The sequence below is a fragment of the Balaenoptera physalus genome (assembly GCF_965194825.1).
Source record: "Balaenoptera physalus genome assembly, chromosome: 10".
In the NCBI taxonomy this organism is placed as follows: Eukaryota; Metazoa; Chordata; class Mammalia; order Artiodactyla; family Balaenopteridae; genus Balaenoptera; species Balaenoptera physalus.
Genome location: NC_138889.1, coordinates 89,551,937 through 89,572,488, shown reverse-complemented (window position 1 = coordinate 89,572,488; position 20,552 = coordinate 89,551,937). Strand labels below are relative to the sequence as shown.

The 20,552-nt window shown below is 41.1% G+C and overlaps 1 protein-coding gene across 9 annotated transcripts in view; it reads right to left on the bottom strand.

Annotated features, from left to right (window-relative positions):
- Positions 1 to 111: 111 nt before the first annotated feature.
- LOC309636876 (uncharacterized protein) overlaps positions 112 to 20,552 on the bottom strand; it is a 47,597-nt gene continuing 27,156 nt past the window's right edge. For 5 of the 9 annotated variants that reach the window (XR_014250254.1, XM_082410610.1, XM_082410606.1 and 2 more), the window contains one exon: positions 112 to 7,787. Coding sequence is in view for 7 of the 9 variants with exons in the window: in XM_082410606.1 (XP_082266732.1) it covers positions 7,641 to 7,787 (147 nt within the window). In the remaining 2 variants the exon portion in view is untranslated. Of the gene's footprint in view, positions 7,788 to 8,612; positions 13,992 to 15,533; positions 19,991 to 20,552 lie in introns of those variants that run through there. The other 4 variants (XM_082410607.1, XM_082410612.1, XR_014250251.1 and 1 more) reach the window with 3 other exon arrangements.

Here is a 20,552-nt window from a genome sequence, read left to right as displayed (position 1 = left end):
TTTATTTCTAAACCCCTTAACAGCAAAATATTTTCCTTTAATTTTTTTATATATACTCCCAGAGAATTCCTATTACTCTTTAAAGTTGTTAGGATAATAGAATTCATTGGAAAATGTCCACTTAATTTACAGAATGAGCATTTTCTTATTTTAATATTGGTATCATAAATTTACATGAAAAGTCAAGGACATATATATCCCTCAATGTTGATGTCAAAACAATTTTATAGATTTCCCCTATATGCTGTAGTGCTTCCCTAGATTGTAACACAGGGCACTCATCTTATATTGGGATCGGTTGTAAAATTCAAATCAAGTGATATTAACTCAGACTCTCCTAGCCAAATAAACTGTGACCAACCCAGAGATGTAATCAGAAAGTGCTTTTTTTTAATGTAGCCAAAAGCAACATCCTCTTGATCTTAAGGTTTTATTTGGTTAATGCTTTTTTTTAATTGGGAGAGAAAATAATACACCATCTCCTAAATTATAACCTCATACACCCCCTTCTCGGTTTATCGTCTTGAACCATTTGCGTTCATTTACCCCAGTTCTTTCACTCCAGCAAGGCTTTAACCTCACCCAGACTTCCAGTCCCTTGATCTTACCATCTGTCATTGTCCATGACTCCTTTCCTATCCTTGCTTCCTTCCTTATGAAGCATAGATGATGGCCCAGCATTTTCACCACTTCATTGGAAACATCCTAACCTCCTTGTATCTTACCCCACCCCCCAACATACTCACCTGGCAAAACCCACAGTCCTTGTGAGCCAGTTACTTGGCACCTGTACCAAAGCAGCAAGGCCTGATGGGAAAAAGTACACAACTATGTTGACTGATCTCACTTCAGATTTATGACCACGCCTCTCAGGTGGGCACTCCATGCTGCCAAACAAACCTACTACACTTCCCTAGTAAGTTCGTTTTCCCTACCTGGTGGCCATTTCTCCTCACAGTTCTATTTATCTGACATCAAATACCCAATCTTCCTTCCCCCATCACTTCTCAGATGATAACCTCCTCATACTTTCAGAGATAAGTAGATTCATTCCCAAGAACTAACAAATCTTCCTATTTGACGTTTCCATCAACCTTCCTGCCTTCAGCCTTCTTTGCCTCTTTCCTTCTACCGAATTCTAAGTTCGTTCTTCCACTTACGCCTTGGATCCAATGTCCGCTGACCTTCTCAAGGGCTTTGCTTTCTGCAGAGATCCCCACATTTATCCCATTGCTTTCTTGTGTTGTTAATTTTTTACCCTCTTCCACTGGTATAAAAACATGCTGTAATACCTTTCACCTTAAAATACACACACAAACCTTGCCTTCAACCACCCTTCAGCTAACTCCAGCACCTTTAGAGCAAAGCTTTTTGAAATAGTTATCTGCTTTTCTGTCAACTTCTGTTCTCTCCCTTGCTCACTGACCCACTCCGATCCAGCCGCATCAAGGCCACTGAAACTGCTTTACCAAGAATAAGAAATCCCCTGCATCCTCATCCTTTTGAATTCTTCCTTTGCTTTCTTTGCTCTAAGCGAAACCTGTCTCTCCCCTGGGGATACAATTTCCCCTGAAGCTCTCAGTGGCGGTTGTTTTCACTTCCTCTCTTACCCCTGGCTGTGGGGTGAGTGAATTCCTTGGACACTAAATGTCTTTCCCCTCCTCCTTGTTCCATTGTACTCAGCAAACCATCAGTCACAGATGATTCCAGCTCTCTTCTGACTCCAAACCCACACCTGTGTGCCTTAATATGGCTGAAGGGAAACACAACCACATCAAGGTCAAGTGGGCCTTCAATGCTGCTCGTGAATTTTACTTTGTTACCCTGGTTTCTTCATTCCCCTCCTCCCCTTGACAACTGTTTCTCTCTTCAGACTTCAAACACCTCCCTGCATATTCCCTCTTGGCTGATGACCTTGACTGCTATTTCACTGAAAAAAATAGAAACCACCAAGAAAGAACTTGCTTCCTCCTCTGCCTGCATATACTCTCGTGAAGAACTGTCCATGACTCCCACTGAGGCCAGCCTCTCCCCTTAAGCAGTAGATCTCCTCCCAATTCCAAAAACAATTCCCAGTTTCCTGATGTCTTCCCCACCTTAACTCCATCCTTCCAGTCGCCCAGGCAGATAATCTTAGCATCCTGCTTGGCGGTTTCTTTCACAGGCTACATCCAGCTAATCAGCAAATCCCATCAGCTTTAACATTGAGACTAGTCTCTAAGCCAGTGGTCCCCAACGTTTTTGGCACCAGGACCGGTTTTGTGGAAGACAATTTTTCCACGGACGGGGGGCGGCAGGAGGTCGGGGTGTGGGGGATGGTTCAGGCCGCTGTAATGCGAGCGATGGGGAGCGGCAGATGACGCGTCCATTGCTCGCCCCCCCGCTCACCGCCTGCTGCGTGGCCCAGTTCCTAACAGGCTGCGGACCGGTACCGGGGTCCACGACCCAGGGCCTGGGGACCCCTGCTCTAAACTTCTCACTGCATTCACTTACCACCTGGCCCAAGGCCCACCATTTCTCACCTAAATTATAGCAATTGCCTCTTAACTAATTTCCCTGCTTCGGCCTTTGCTCCCCACCCTCATCCCTGGTCCCAACAGTGTCTGCTCAACACAGTAGCCTGCATGGCGCTCCTCTGCTCAAAACCCAGGCTTCCCGTCTCACAGTGAAGGCTCCGATCCCCTCTCGCCTCATTCGGTCACCCTCCTCCTCATCTACTCTGCTGCAGCCACTCCGGCCTCCTCCTGAGTCTTCACAACTTTCCAGGCACTTTCACACGTGTTCTTCCCTCTTTAAACCTCTTCCTCCAGATGCCTGCCTCGCTCGTTCCCTCTGCTCGTCCAGGACTTAACAGATCACCTCTGTGCTGCCTTCCCTGATTACTCTATTTTATTTTATTATTTTATTTTTTATTTTTTTCAATGCTCCGTAGCTTCGGTGTCTTTGCCCTTGCTGGGCTCTCTTCCTGGGATGCTCTTCCCATGTGTGGCTCCACGGCTATCTTCTAAAGGTCTTGCTTGTGTGAATTAGATCCTCCTCTGACTGCCAGCGACTGACAACGAGGAGGGCTTGCCCTCCCAGCACTATAGGCAAGATTCCATTTGCTAAGTTTGAATCTTTCAAGTAGGGCCCCAGTAAGGATCCTTCCCCACTCCATACACGCTGCCCGCTCCCCCCAACCCCGGTGTCCTTCAAGTCAATTGAAAGAGACTGAGTGCCGTTCAGAAGCAAAGGGAAGCTTCCTTCCTTGATGTAACAACAGACAGGTGCAAGCCCCCAGTCCAGAGCCTGATTGGGCTTATTTGACATTGCAGCCCCACTCTCCGTACCCAGAGCGCTCGCCTCTGCTTGCGTTTCCTGTAAAGGGCTCAGAATCAACTAGCATACTATAATTTAATTGTTTATCTTTTTCCCCCCCTCACTAGAATGTGAATCCCATGAGGACAGGGATTTTCCTCTGTTCTGTTCACAGGTGTATCTCTAGTCCCTTGAGCAGTATCTAGTATGGAGTTGGTACTCAGTAAATATCTGTTCAGTGAAAGGCGAAATGAGTGGCCAGTTCTCTGTATCTTATGCGCCTTTACGGTAGCTTCACTGGTGATGACTCCCTCCTTGAAACTTTTCTCTAGGCTTCCATGACCCCGAACTCATGCGATTTTCTACTTACCTCATTGGTCACTTCTGTGGTTCTTGAATACTTTTCCTCTGTCAGATGACTAAATGTTGGAGGGCCTCGGGACTCTCTGCCCTTAACTGTGTTCTCCGCCTACACTTTTTTCCCAGGAAATCTCATTCAGCACCATAGCTTTAAACATTATCTATGTGCTGATGACTCACAGTGTTTTATCTCTAGCCCAGATGTCTCCCTTACATTCCACACATATCTCTCCACCTCCTACGCCTCACCCCTCACCCGTTTTATGTCTAATAGGCATCTGAAACCTACCTTGGCCCAAAACAGTGCCACTGATTTTTCTTCTGTATGAGCCATTATCTGCCCCCTCTCACCCCCAAACATTTTCTGGATGAGTACGCCAAACCTCTTTGAGACAGACCTCTGTCTTGCTCACTACAACCAAGAAAAATGCCTCACACATTGTAAGCACTCCATAAATATGTATTTTCTGGGCTCTTGGTGAAGGTTCCTCCACTGGGGAAAAATAGTTTTGGTCACTTCTGCTTAACCTCATTTTCCTCATTCTTAAGATGGAGCTAATGAAAGAGATAAAGTATGTGAAGGGACAAACCGCAGGGCTTGACCCATAGTAGTTACTCAATAAATATTAATTACCTTCCTTTCTATAAGTCCCATTTAATCCTCCTGAGAGGGTTTCAAAGTATTATCCCATTTTTTTAGATGAGGAAATTGAGCTCAGATAGGAATAATAAATATGTAGAATTTAAGAGAAAGGATGTAAACTTACCACAGTGCCTATCATATACTAGAAGTGCATTCAAACTATAAAGTTCCTTTCCTAAACACCCCTCACTTAGCTACCCTCGCAGTAATTGTAATGCAAGTAAGTCATTTAAGCTGTGCTGTAGTACAGCCTGTCTCCGACTGTATTTTTTTACTACTAGACACACAGAAAAGATGAGCAAAACCTGATTTAGAGGTTGGGGGGACACGTAGCTGGTGGAAGTCTGTATCTCCTAGTTAGTTTTTGTTGTTGTTAAAGAAGAATATGATCCCTATAATATGACTGTTAGACGCTGAGGTCCAAAGGTGATACACATACCGCTCAGGGAGGGCTTATTCTCAGCGTCTGGCACATGCATGTTCAGTGAATATTTGTGGAAGGGAGCAACAGACATTCTTTGCATGCCCTTGTGACTGTTTTTCTCTCAATTATCCCCACTTCTTTAAATAAGGAGGGGAAAGGTGGGTTATGAATGAAAGCTTAAACTGGTAAGAGATCTAGATCAAACACTTTTATTTCATTAAGTGCAGGACATTCCATTCACTCCCAGATTGAATAAGGAATTAACATTTTAGTCAAGAGTATGTTATTTGTTTCTCAAATGATTTTAGAGCCTTCTGGTCCCACCCAGCTCTCTTTTGTGAGAAGCAACTCAAAATACTATAGTTCCCCAGAGAATGTCCCAAACAATCAGAACAGAACGGTAAAGTCATAACCTTAAGGAGAGTTTCATCTTATATTTCAACTGGCTCAAATACTTCCCTTTTGATGAAGAAAACTGCCATATCTCATCAGCAATTCCAGGCAAGGTAGTCAGATATGGGACTTATAACATCGATATCACTTTTCAAGAAGCAATAAGAATTCTCCCACCACAGTTCTTTAAAACAGGACTACAAGACAAACAGAATTTGGTTTTTATTTCATTGCCCTATAATCTATAATCACTGAGTCATCACGTTTCGGATGATAATCACTGAACTAAGTATTCTTCTTTTGTGGTTATAAGTTATAAACTGTGTTCATCTCTTTGTCATAGTTGTCGCTAATCGCGTAATTTTATTGTTTGAAAGTATATTTTTGGAAAATTAAATAAACCTGACTAAAGAAAAAAATATAGTTTTCCTCCATTTATTTTCTTCTTGTTTAAAATTCTATAATTTTTTATTATTGGAATTTTAGAAACCAAAGAATAAGCAAGATGATTAAATATTGCATTAATTAATGTTGTATCAACCTCCTCTATGATTGTTCTTGAAACTTTCTGATTTAGAAGTAAAGGTTGTGAATGAATTTCTTCAAGTCATCATAATGGTGCCCAGCCCAGGCCAGGTGTTAATGTAATAATCATAGCAGTCTCTATTTTTTAGGAGCCCAAGCACTAAGGTAAGGACCTTTAAATACATTACACCCAATTCTTATAATAGCCCTTCAAGGTATTATTACCCCCATTTAATACATGAGGAAAATTAAATTCAGAGGTTAAACTACCCAAGTAAAAAATTTACCAAATCCACCCAGCAAGCCCTCTGTGCTTTCCCACATCAAATCAGTTTTATCTCATCAATATGATACTAATTGCTCTTCTGGGTGTAAAGAGAGTTTTCCTCTTTAAGCATATGTGGCTTCTGAGATAGGCATTAGCGACTTAGGAAAAGAAGCTTCTCTGGCTTTACTGACCTAATAGTTCCCAAAATTTCTTTGGGGACCATTTATTAATCATGCATTCGGTTTCCATTTATTATTCAACTGTATGATTAACTTTTACCCTTTAAAATATAAAGTATTCTCTTCCTTCTATTATTTTACTTATAATTTTACTAAGTACCTTTTATTTTCATGCTTGATATTATTTTTTATTGCAATTAGAGCCACATCTTTGAAAACGAAACCAAGAAATTGGTTTGTTTTTTGTTTGTATTGGTATACAGTGGAGCTTTATCTTAGGTTTGAAGGTTAATGAGTAAAGTGAAAATCTCCAATAGTCAAAATTACCTTTAAAAATCCTTTAAATCAGCCATATAATCCTATACGTATAATTTGTGAATTTAACCTAGTTTCTTTCATTCTTTCAATAGTACGTGTTTATCGATGGCCCTCAATCCTACTTGTTTCCTTTCTTAAGGATATTGATCAAGCCATCACCAAACATTTATCTACTACTTGAACACTGTGTCTTAAAACTACTCACAAATGTTTCCACTGGTTTCACAAATGTTCATTCTTGGTTTCACGTTTCATTGCATCCATCACTTTTAATATAAGTAAAGAAAAAGGGGGATTGCCCTGGTGTATGACCCCTTTAAGTCAACTTTAACATGATTCAATACCACTGTAATTGGAACTCACTGGCTAGCTAAGATCCGTTCTCTTCCCTTATGCATGCTTTCCAATTAATAAACTTTTCTTTCCCATGCTCTAAATACAAAAATCTTACGCTCACTTAGGCTTATATTATTTTATAAAAACTGGGTGAAAACCAAAATACCATATCCCAAGGAAATAACAGCATATTAGGGTAGCAAGTACTCTCTTGAAGCAGGCAGTTGTGTTGGTGTCAAATGTAAGGTTCCCAGTCGAAGCACTGATGACCATCTGTGAGCTTAAAAGTTTGATATAAATGATCTAAAAGATGCCACAAGAATATGCCATGGACAAGAGAATGGAATACACATCCCCAGGACACTGAATGTTCCTGCCCAAATGGGAAATCGTTACCCCTCAAATGTTATTGTTGCAAACCTAGGATCGTAAGTAGATGTGAAGAGATACTGAATGAATGACTCTGGGCCTCCCAGCAATATTAAAGCAGATGGGAATTAGGAGTAAGATGAAGTGTCTGCCTCACCTCCTCCTAATTCCACAGAGAAAGAATTGAGCCTGGGAAGAATGAATGTCATGTTAGCTTTTATATTATGGACATAGTTGGTCACGGTGGTTAATGGAGTAGGACTGGGAAAGTCTTAAATCCCTGTCTGGAACAGAATTGAAAGGGAGAGTTATAAATAAACAAATCAGTATTATATTACATTGCAAAGGAAGGGGTTGGGAAGAACAGGATTATAAAATCTTGTGAGGCAATAAATTTTATCTAATATTTCTTTATTAAATGCCTAATTTTTATGTCTTCCCATTAGCAAACTATGAATCACTTTATTCATTAATAACAATTGCATAAAATCTTATAGTCTAGCAAACACTTTCACTCTTCTAGTTATCTCAACAATCCTGTGATTTCAGTGTTATCACCATCTGCCAAAGAATACAAGTTTCTGGCAAACCAACGTCATGTCGTGTGGATTTCCATATCCTTGAGCCCACACGTAGTAAGGTGATCAAAAATGTTTGTTTCTTGAAGAATTCCCCCTGTTACAAATGAAAACATAAGTTCCAAACAGTTAACTTGTCCAAGCCCTGTGAGTGGTAGAGGTGGGAATTTGTCCTAGGCCTTTGACTCTAAATTCTGTGACATTTGCCCAACCTGGATGAACAAATATCTCTCAGCAAATGTAGATATATGCATTTGATTCCTAAATTTTTTAATTGTTCAAGATAATGTACATAGGGACATTTTCAGATTGACTTATCTGGTTTTTTTTTTTAACCTTTTTTTAATTGAATAGTTATTTACAACGTTGTGTTAGTTTCAGGTGTATAGCACAGTGATTCATTTATACATATATAGGATATCATTAAAAAAGCAATTATTTCCCTATCTCCCTCTACAATTCTTAAGAATGAACTTATACAAGTTGATGAACCTGTATATTTCTGCCCTTTCCATTTTCTTCTAATAGTTCTTCATGGGTATGAGGATACTGATAACCTCTGTCTCATGTAACCTAGAAATGTGTTCATTCTGTTTTTTTTTTTTTTTTAGAAATTCACGTTCATTTATTTATTTATTTATTTATTTATTTATGACTGTGTTGGGTCTTAGTTTCTGTGTGAGGGCTTTCTCTAGTTGTGGCAAGTGGGGACCACTCTTCATCGCGGTGCGCGGGCCTCTCACCATCGCGGCCTCTCTTGTTGCGGAGCACAGGCTCCAGACGCGCAGGCTCAGTAATTGTGGCTCACGGGCCCAGCTGCTCCGTGGCATGTGGGATCTTCCCAGACCAGGGCTCGAACCCGTGTCCCCTGCATTGGCAGGCAGATTCTCAACCACTGCGCCACCAGGGAAGCCCCTGTTCATTCTGTTTTAAATTCCAACCTCTAAGGATTTGCACCTAAGTGACACTCTCCAATGACACTTTCAAAGCCATTCATTTTACAGGATGTCAGGTAGAATTCTGCCCTTTCAATTCCCTTGTTTTTAGCAATTTTGTATTTAATTTAATTGCATGGCATCTCTAACTAGTGAGTGATCTTATCACAAAATGGAATGAATAAACTCATTTCAATCTATATTCATCAATGTCATACCAGCAATCACATGTGCTTTTTTTTTTTCTTTTCAAATTAGTGTTTTTATTTTCTTTAGATAAATACCCAGAAGTGAAATTCCTGAAACATGGCAGTTCTAGTTTTAATTTTTTGAGGAAGTGTCATACTTTTTCCCATAGTGGCTGCACCGATTTACAGTCCTACCAACAGTGCACTTGGGTCCTCTTTTCTCCACATCCTAACAGATGTGAGGTGATAGCTCACTGTGGTTTTGATTTGCATTCCTGGATATTAGTGATCTTGAGAATCTTTTCATGTACCTGTTCATCATCTGTATATCTTCTTTGATAAAATGTCTATTCAGATCTTCTGCTCATTTTTTAATTGGATTGTTTGTTTGTTTTTTGCTATTAAGCTGTATGAGTAATTTATATATTTTGGATATTAACCCCTTGTAAGATATATGATTTGCAAATACCTTTCTCCCATTCAGTAGATTGCCTTTCACTTTGTTGATGATCAAAGGCATATTTCTAAGGCAAACACAAAGTCATCTTTTAAAATAATGCCCAAAATTACTTGCAGTTAGGTATCTGTGATAATATGTATCAAATCTGGCCCATCACCTGTCTTTGTAAATAAAGTTTTGTTGGAATGCAGCATCACATGTGCTTTTTATAGAAAGTCTCTGAAAAAAACTTCTTTCCTCCATTTTCCTAAATTTCAGAACCTATTGTAATTTTCTCCTTTACCTCTTTTTATCCAGAAAGCAATATTGAATTCTTACTTCCAGTGATTTCCCTTCCCAGCCAAGAATTCCTATTAAAACCTTGCTGTGTTATGTGAGGGATAATACTTTCCCCCCAGGTAACTTCATAAGAATTACCATTTAGCATTTACAGTGATTCTGACTCACCAAACTTACAAATAAGTGTGATTTTAAGCCAGGTCTTAACTACCTCTAGCTGTTAATCTTCAATCATGCCGTGCCATTCACATATTCTTGAGGCATTTTTCCTATTTACTTAAGAAAAAAATCACCACCTATAGTTCCAATATGAAATAAAAACTTTACCTTAAACCAAATCCACAATATATTAAAGTATCTATTATCACTTGTAATCTTTCTTAATGCTTTCACACCCTAGGACTGAAGTTTTCCTACTGCTTTTCCTTTCCTTCAATTCCTCCTGCCCATCCTTCTTAACAAGGGAGATTTTATTCTTTATTACTTTTTTCCCCCTCTTGCCTTTTTCTTGTTTCTCTTCCTTTTTATTCTTTGAACATATGTCTTTTATTTTGTTCTTTTAATCTTCTGTCCTGACTTATACTTTCTCTCCTGACATCTATGTGTTAGCATTCTTAATATTTTTACATTGACCTTGAGAAGAATCACTTAACTTTCTTCCATATCTTGGCTGACATTTACTAAGGATCTTTTGACTCCTAATTTCAGCTACTCTTCTTTTATACTCAGTACTTCTTCAGTACTCAAGTATTGGCACTCATGGAGTGGTAAGCTGTTGCTTGAACTGTCTGCCCATTTCCCTTCATTCATTGGACCCGCTTCCACATCCTGGCCATCTCATTAAGTTTTGGAATGACTGTCAATCACAATACCCTGCCTGCCCTCTGGCTGCAAGCTTCAGCACATGACCCAGGCCTGGCCAATCATGGGGCACCATACCCCTGCCCACAGGGATGGTTCCAATTATGAGGTTCCTGATTCAAGGAATGCTGCCAGGGTCCACCTTCCCTACCACATGGAGGAAAGGTGTATTTGGTTGAAGAGAATGAAACCAACACACAAAGGGAAGCATTAAAAGCAGATATAGAAATAGAAAGTTCTAATGAAGAACTGTCTACTGAAATAGTGAGTTTCAGTGCCTCATTTCAGTCATGCCTTTGGATTCACCTCAGCCTTCAAGTCAGAAGGGATGAACAAATTTGCTTTTTATTTTTTTAACTTAAGTTACTTTGAGATGAGTTCTTTCCTAACAGAGTCTTAACTGGTACAATACCTAAGAGTAGATGCTATGCAGTTGTAGGAAATAAAAAGGCTAACTCACATTAATGTGAATGGGACCTGAGTTTTGTATGCACATTACTTCCTACAAAATTGGTAAATAGAGAGATGATATTGGTATATTGGTATATATATGTGTTGGTTGGTACACAGTTTTTTTTCAGCACATTGTTTAAAGCAGTCAGGGTAAGTCCTCACAACTAATGAGAAAGCTTTAGAATTATATGAAAACTTTGGGAGGAAAGCTGAAAATGGACACATGTTCATTCTTTATTGCAAAAAGGGAGGGGGGCTGATTTAGTAGCTTCACAAGCCCTCATTGTTTCCACCTGTTAAGCTATATTTCCAACTGTATAAAACAATGGGTTATTGAAGAAAGCTTCAGACTGGATAAGATTTCTAAATTTGTTAAAAACAGGGTCTTTCAGAAGCAAATGCTCTCTAAGGCCTACGTCTTAAAGGAAGAAGAGCAACCCCATGGAATTGTAAGGAAGTAAATGATTAACAGTGATGCTTGGTGCAAATACTGGAAGAAAGCTAACTGCTAGCATTTTTATTAGTAGTAGTATTGCTTTTATTGGTGTTCTGGTTACATGGTACCATAAATTTTTAGTGCTCTGCTTCAACCTTGTTGATCCCATATGCCTTATTATATTCAGCACAGCATAGACCATAAATACGGTGTTAGAGCATTTATATTTCATTTATATATACCCACACTCATTCTGAAAAAGATTCAGGACCATATAAAATTTGCATAATAAGATGATTTGGGAGAACAGGGAGGGAAAGGAAGAAATAGAAACACAGGCATTAACATCAAAGCTTAATGTTAAGGCTAAAACAAAATGAATGTTGTAAAACACTGTGTTGTGGATATACTCTTTGGATTTTGTGTAAAATCAGGTGGCAATTCCATAACAAACCAGTTTATTAATATTACTATTCATCTCATACAACCCAAATGGATATGTTGGTTTGGATTGAAAAATAAGAATATAAACTTGGTAGAATTAAATATTTGTACCCATTTGGTTAACTAGGGATGTGGTATATTTTCAGATCCATAAGAACAGGGGTTTTATCTATATTTCACTTTTGGGTCTCCAGGATCCTGGCATGTAATAAGTATTCCATAAATATCTGCCAAATGAAAGTATTTTAAAAACAAAACATTTTATTTCCTTAGGTCCTGAATTATTTCTTAATTTATTTTAATTTTTATTTATTTACCGATATTTCAACTCAAGTTCATGTTTGCAATGTACATATACACTTAACATGATAGAAAAATTCAAACTGTACAAAGGACTATCTCCTTAGAGCATTTCCTCTTTCCACTCTGCTCCCCTGGTCACCTATGTCCTCTCTTTGGAGGTAACAACTGATACCAATTTCCTGTGCATTCCTCCACAGATAGTCTATGCAAATATAAGAATATATCTACATACAGCTGTATTAGACACAGGGATGCAACACATAGATCCCTTTTCATGGAAGGGTTTGTGGCCCGGACTCCTAGAAGTGCTGTCAGCAGATAGCCTTTAGCTGTCAGCCCCATTCAGAGACTGTCCACCCAAGGCCATGCCCTTCCCAGGGCAGCCCACATCCAATGTCTGAGGCAACAGGAGTATAAAGGCCTGGAAATTTTAGCCTGATGCCGGACATGTCTGAAGGGCAAATTTAATTCCAGAATTCTTTGTCTATGGGGTTAGCTGAGGCCATCAGGCCTGGATTACAGCTTGGCTTCTCCCTTCATTCAACCCTGCTTCTGTCCCCTCTCTACCACAGGTAAGGTTACCAACAGTCCCGGTTTTCCAAGGACTGAGGGAGTTCCTAGGATGCTGGATTTTCAGTGCTAAAATAAAAAACATCCCAGGAAAACCAGGATGAATTTGTCACCCTAACCACATGTGTTGATCCTGAAGACACCACCTAATAAATATCCTGTACACCAAACTCAGTCTCAGAGTCTGCTTCCCGCGGTACTCAGCCTGTGACAGTTAATAGCAAGGGTGATCTGAGAAAGTAGGTATAAGATAGAGTTTTAGAGCTGAATCTCTTACCACCACGTTGGCATTGCTGACCCCATCGAGTGATAGTTGGAGCAAATAGCCCCTGACACAAGGGGACAGTCCAGTTGTGAACTTTCACCAATGGTAAAGTAGGATTGAATACCAAGGAAGAGAAAACACTAGCACACACGGTATATCAGGCATTTGAAAATTATGGAGCAAATAGTCACCATAACGACAATGGGACTGGGTAGCTACTGTGATTATTGCTTCAGTGAAAGATAACAAAAGGCTGACAGTGATTAATAGGCAATTGAAAGCCAACGGTGAAAGCCAGAGGGTTTCTTTGGTAGCCAGGAGACTCTCATCTCCCGCAGTAGCAAAACAAAGCAAGCTGAAGAACAGGTCCAGGTTTTAATTATCAGAGCATCTCAGATTCAAAGAATGTTCAACTCGCAATTAAGGCCAGTCTGCCATAACAAGGTCAAGGCTCTTGTTAGGAAAGAATGGGACCTCGACACATTCAGAGGAGATATCAGTAGTGATGTCCCTGAAAATCTTTAATTCCCAGATTCCCGGAACGTTCTGAGCCTGAAGAAGTGAACTCTCCTCCCTATTAGGAGCTGGCACTCCTCCCTTGCCTCTCCCCCCTCCAGACAGCATCCCCCAGGATCTGTCCCTACCTCCCCTCCTGGCCACGAGGCGCATAAGTAGGGTTAAGTCACAGAATAACCCAGCCAGTGTTTTTGCTAGGTCAGGTTAGAGAGGAAATGGACGCCCAAGGAGTTGCAACACATAGCTACAGATACTAGCAGGAACCAGGGGAGTTTTGTGGGAATGAATTCCAAGGGTGCTTGACAAAGAAAGCTGGGATGTAAGACTGGTTATGGGAGAGTTGGTTTATTTTGTAGGAGAAGGGGGAATACTCAAGCACTTAACCACTGTTGGACACAGGGTCTGAGGTAACATTGGTAGCTAGAGACCCAAAGTATCATGGCCTCTCTATTACAGTGGGTTCAGAAGAGCCGGTTACAAACAGACTGTTGACCAAGTTCTGGCTGACTGTGGGCCCATTGTATATTCCAGATGTATAGTTGGAACAGACATAGTTGGGAGATGATACAACCCTCACATTGGATCCTTGGCCTGTGGGGTAAAAACCATCTATCAGAGTAGAGGAGACCAAGTAGAAACCTTTGAAACTGCTACCTACTCCCATCCTGCTCCCAGCCAAGATATTAAATGAAAAACAAATTCATATCTTCAGAGGGATGACAGAAATTAATGCCACCCTTAAGGATCTAAAGGACATGGTAGAGATCCCCATTTCATCTCCACCTAATTCATCCATTGGGTCCCCTACAGAAATCGGTCGTATGTCCTGGAGGATGACAGTAGACTATCACAAACCCAACTGCAGCTGCCATGACAGATATGGCATCTTTGCTAAAGAAGATTAATGTGGCCTCAGATACATGTTATGGAGCCATCAATTTCTATATCAGAAAAGAGGATCACAAACAGTTCGCCTTCATGTGACATAGGCAATAGTTTTCCCCCAGGGCTGTGTTAGCGCTCACTCTCAATATATAGTCCAAAGAGACTTGGACTTCCTGTATATCTCACAGACCATGGTGTTGACCCACTACATTGATGACATTATGCTAAACGAGCCAGGTGAGCAAGAACTAGCTAACTAGCATCTGCTCCAGTGGTGCAAGATAAATCTTATGAAGATTCAGGAGCTTACCACATGAGGAAAAATGCTAAAGGTCCAATGGTCAGAGGCATGCTAGCATATTCCATCCAAAGTGAAAGACAATTTTTTACATCTTATACCTCCCACTAGGAAGAAGGAAGCACAATGCCTCATAGATCTCTTTGGGTTCTGGAGGCAACATATTCCACACTTGGGAATACTGCTCCAGCATATACACTGGTTGTCTTGGAAGGCTGCCAGCTTTGAGTGACACCCAGAGCAGGAAAGAATTCTGCAGCAGCTCCAGCTTGTGGTGGAAGCAGCCCTGTTACTTGGGCCATAGGACCCACAGGACCCTATGATATTTGAGAATTCGTGGTGGAAAAAGTTATCATGTGTAGTTTATGGCAAGTCCCAGTGGGAGAATCACTATGCAGGTCCCGGGCTTCTGCAATGGAGGATTATTTGCCTTTTGAAAAACCACAGTGTGCTCCTGGGTGTGTCTCATAGAGACACCAAGGATGATGGTTAATTTTATGTGTCAACTTGGTTAGGCTATGGTGCTCAGAGGGCTGGGAAAACACCAGTCTAAATGTTGCTCTGAAGGTAATTTTTAGATGTGATGAACATTTAAATCAGTAGACTTTGAGTAAAGCAGATGACCCTCCACATAAGGGTGGGCCTCATCCAATCAGTTGAAGGCCTTAAGGGAAAAGACTGAAGTGCTTTAAAGAGAAATTCTGCCTCCAGAGACCCTTGGGCTCAAGATTGCAACACTGGCTTTAGCCGGTGTCTCCAGCTGGCTGGCCTGCATTGCAGATTTTGGACTTGACAGCCCCACAATTGTGTGAGCCAGTTCCTTAAAATGAATCTCTCTCTCCACGTCCATATGTGTGTGTGTATATGTATAATGTGTATATACATATATGTGTGTGTGTGTACATATGTGTGTGTGCGTATATATATATATATATACGCACACACACACACACATTCTATTGGTTCTCTTTCTCTAGAGAACCCTGACTGATACACCAGGTGACCATGCGTCCAGAACACCCATCATCATCACGAGCTGGGTTTCGTCAGACCCACCAAGTCGTCGCTTAGGCACATCCACAGTTCATAAGGTGGCAGTGGTACCCCTGGAGTCAAGCATGAGTTGGGCCAGAGGTCACGAGGCAGTTGCAATAGCAGAGAGCTCAGGCTTTTATACATTCGTTGTGGCACAAGCACTTCTCCCTTATCTCACACCTATGGTCATGTGGTGAGTTCCTTAACCAGCTGACAGAAGAGGAAAAAGCCTGGGCTTGACTTATGGATGGTTAAGTTAGCATGTGCATAGAAGTCAAAAATAGTCATAGACTGCACTGTATCCTCACCCAGGGGTAATCTAGAAAAATAGTGGTGAGGCAAAGATGCTTCCCCTGGGGAGAGTGTCAGGTGATGAATGTGGTCACCCACTTTGCTTGGACAAAAGAAGTGGCTCAAGGTTAAAATATATACAGACTCACTGGCAGTGGCAAATGGCCTGGCTGGCTGCTCAGGTGCCTGAAGCAGGAAGACTGAAAAACTGGGGTCAAATTGGTCTGAGGTAGAAGCATGAGGAGAGACCTATGACAGCAGCATGAAGTGTAAAGATCTTTGAAGCACACGTTAATGCCAACCACAGGGCACGTACTGTAGAACAGGTATGAGACAATTAAGTGGACAGGACAACTCAGGCAGTAGATGTCATCCAGCTTCTATGTGCTTCTCTGATAGCACCTCCCACAAGTCATTTGGTTAATTATTTCAGACTAAACAAATCTTCAGCTGATTGCACCCGTAATAACTAAGGACAGCCACCAACTTTGGCACTCATAACCAAGTTTACAGGAATATTTGAGGACTTGTAGCAGGAAGAGGAACCAAGAGTCAGATCTGAAGGCCCTGATAGGATCATGACTCTTCATGGCTATGAGCTCATTGTTCTTCCATGCCTAGACTTGACCTGGCATTAAGTCTCCCTGGGCGCTGAACACAAAGATGCATTTACCCAACGAGTGTGGTGATATTGTCACCCTTAAATGAGCTACCAGTGGCTTCAGATACAGCAATCTTTCTCCATCCATGTCTACTTAGCAAGGACCCCAACCAGCAGGTGCACTGGGCCTTCTCAAAGGAGCCCAAACCCACATCACTGGAAGGAACCAAGCTCTTATTCTCCCCTGTAGAACGTCTATAACCCACTACGGTAATGAGGCTGCCTCCAATGGTAAACCATGAGAGAGTCCAAAGGGTGTGGCTGCCCCAGAAAATTGTTTAAACCCTCAATGGCTCCACCAAACTCTTACTGCCATTTCATAGCAATGGCAGGAAACTATGGTGAAAATATCCAGTAGGTAGCCGGAGATATGGGTCTAGATGTTGGGAAGAAGAATGTGGGAGAATTTTCAGCAGATCAGTGATTCTTCCATCCATTCATCCATTCATTCATTCAACAATATTTATTGAACATCTACTGTGTGTCAAGTACTCTGCAGGATGCTCGAGATTCTCCAGAGAATAAGACAGATCTTGTCTCTGTTATCCTGGTATTTAGACTCTGATGGTATCGTGGAAGTGTTCATTGAAGCCATGAGTATAGATGATCTTTCCAAGGGTGTGGAGGAACACTAAACTTCGGGGCACATTCTAGAGTGTAGAAGAGAGAAGAGAAACCAGCAAAGGAAATAGAAAAAGAGGAAGTAGGTAGAAAACCAGAAGAGCATAGCATTTAGTTTAAGATGTGAGAGTTTCAAAGGGAGAGAGAAGGTAAAATATCTGCTGCTAAAAAAAGTATAGGTAGTATTATTAAAAACATGAACTCTAGCCTCAGAGATACATAACTCTGAGTCTTACCTCCACCATTTATTGGTGATGTGCCTTTGGTGGGGATGGAAATGCCTCCTTTAAGGACTGCATAAATGAGATCACATATGCAAGTGTCAAGTATACTGCTTAATAAATAGTAGTTTGTTTTTTTATTTTGCTTTTTGGGGGGCACTTTTGAATTTGGCAAAAAGGAGAATTGGTGCATTCTAGGAAATTTGTCTAAAGTCCTTAAGCTTCAAAATTCAATATGCTCTTCCTCATAAACCCTTCCAGTGTCTATGTACTTCAGAGTGAGAATCTCCCACTATGCACCCGTCTGGTAAGATGCAATAAAGGGGACACTTGTAATAGCAATTTAGGTCCCCCATTCAGTGCCCAAATGCCTGAACCTTTTAACTTTGGGGATGTGCTCAGTCACAGAGCTGGGAATTTAAGCAAAGTATCCCTCACAACTCAGAACTTGGGGCTGAATGGGACTCTGTCTCATAACCAGAGCAGCATACGAATAAATCAAGCATCGGACTCACCTCAATTTAGAAGGCTACAAAATATTTCTCTCTTGCCCTTACTTAGACTCTGGAGGCAGGGATAGTAGCAGGGAACCAGTAAGAGAAACAGCAGGGGCAAGTGTAGAAAGAACCAACAAACCTGGATCCAAATGAGGAGATGGCCAAACTTGGGAAAGACTGAAAAATAGAAGGCTAACGTCAGAGGGTCAAGGAGAAGACCTTGAGAAGCAGGCATAGACCACTAATTGGAGAAGTTCAGTAGTAAAAAGACAGAGACAGAGAATTCTGGCTGTGCTGCTGTCAAATTCAACCTAAACTTAGACCAATTACTTAAACAAAGTCCTGTTTGATGAGTTGGCTTCTCAAGCAAGCAATCTGTCTCTATTTCTCAGGGCCTGGCTTTTTCATGTTCCAGAAGCAGAGCGGGTCATAAGCCCTGCTGAGATGTCAGGGGAAAGACATCTAGTACGCCCAGCCCGCAGATACTGATCATAAGTAGAAGATTACAAGGTAGTTAAGAGTAGTTATGGCGCAAGGTCACACTGTCCTCGTTCCAGCTGGGGAAAGATCATTCTTTCTATGCCTTAGCTTAGGCAAATAAACAATCACTAAAAGTCTCTGCAGTGACACCAGGTTTCACATCAGGTCCTACTCTGGAATGCAGGTATGGCAACATCTAGGTTATTTGTGTGGATTTGGCCTTCTAAATCTCTGACACGCTTTGGATTAACTCTAGGGTAAGATCATTTTCTCAAAGAAAGTCTAGACAGTAATGGGCTCCTGTCCCAAATCTATTCCAGAGCATCTTCCACTGTGCCCCAGTTGGTCTAACTCCACTGGGGGAGACTGGACCTTCCATTTCTGCTCCTCTCACTTGCAACCCCTGCCCTTGTTTGCTGGAGTGGCTCTACCAGCCCGTGTCTACGTAGCTGGATTTACCACAGGGTCTGCCTTTGACCTGCTGTGTGTGCATATGTGCCAGTCAGGGTGGTGAGGGAAGTTGTCAGAATATTCACCCCAATGATGAGAAAGCATCATGACCAAATGTTTGTGGTGATGTCTAGCTGATGGGTTTTAAAGCCCTCTGAAGCTTGAGATCCAAATTTTAAGTTAAATCTACATACTAGCTTCATGGTCACACAAAGAAATTTCAAGGGGTGTCTTTTCCAGGGCTGCCTTCTGCATACATTGATATCTGGTATAGGTCATTGGCTAGCATGGGACAGGTGAGCCTCTCAAAGTATTAAGATGGGATCTTCCTATAGATTTCCACTGTTGGATTTAAATTTAAATAAAACATTCTAACATTAGGTTGCTGGATGATGAGGACAGGAATAAAACAAAGTATTATGGTTTTATTTTTGTTTATTCATTCATTCAACATGTATTTGTTGAGCAGCTACTATGTGCTGCACACTGTGCTAAGTGCTGGAGGTGCAGAATGAACAAAACCAGTCAGGTTCCTACCCTTAGGGAGGTGGAAGAAATTTGTCACATCATCTCACAAGCAAATGGAAGAGTGCTAAAAAAGAGGGCTATGGTGCTATGAGAATGTATGATAAAGAAGCTCGACCTGGTTTTGGTGGTCATGATGGTGGAGTGAAGAAATATCTTAAAGTTTAATTGCCAAGAACACAGAGGCTATTAATGGCTCATCACACTTGGTAGCCTTGGGCAAGTCCTACCTATGATGACCCTCCTCTCTTCTTCTCAAGTTGTTACATGTTTCTTTCTGGATGGAAAAGAAAGACTAGAAAGTATTCACATAAGTTTAGGGGATGCCTTTGGACAAAGAAGTAATTCAATAAGAGAATATGATTTCTTGATGTACTAAGTTCAAGGCAGACTAGGCTAGCTGCTACTTTCTCAATAAAAAACCATCAAGTAGAATCTTAAGAAGCTGACTAAATTCAATCTTTTTGAATCATAAAAGCAGCAAATTCATGTGGATTGGGCTACCTATATAGAGACTTCAGATAAGGAACTTTAATGTGCAATGTTGAGGAACACACTGACCTTAAACCACACAGTGAGGAAACAGGCCCACACTGTATTTTTGTAGGACAAGAGTCAGGAAAACTCTGTGGAAACAAAAAGGTGTAAAAGAAAGACCCCCTATGCTGGGTGTCAGGAGACTTTGGCTTTAAGCCCAGCAAGGCCACTAACATTTCCTTTGTGACTTTGTATAAGTTGCTTTCTGTCTCTGAAGCATTAGTTCCTCATCTGTGAAACTGTGGGGTTTGACTTATGATATTTAAGGTTCCATCCCTTAAGACTCTTCTCGCTCCTTGCTCCTGTAAGACAGCAAGACTTAAAATAAATTTCTGTAATCCCCAGCTCAGAATACAATTGTCTCACATTTCCAGTTCCCCTCTGTGTGGACAGGTACAGACAAATAGCCATACGGCCCATTTCTGTCTGTCCATAGCAAGTGCTAGGTTCCGCGTGGACCAAGACAAGAATAGATTCACCTTTCCTGGTCACATGATTTGTGAGTTAAGAGCTCAGATCTGGATCTCAGCTAGGTAGCATTAACCATTTACTACCTGTGTGACCTGGGTAACTTATTTAAACTTTCTGAGACTCTATTTGCCCACTTGTAAAATGGGGATGACAATCATCACCTTTCAGGGTTGTCATGTG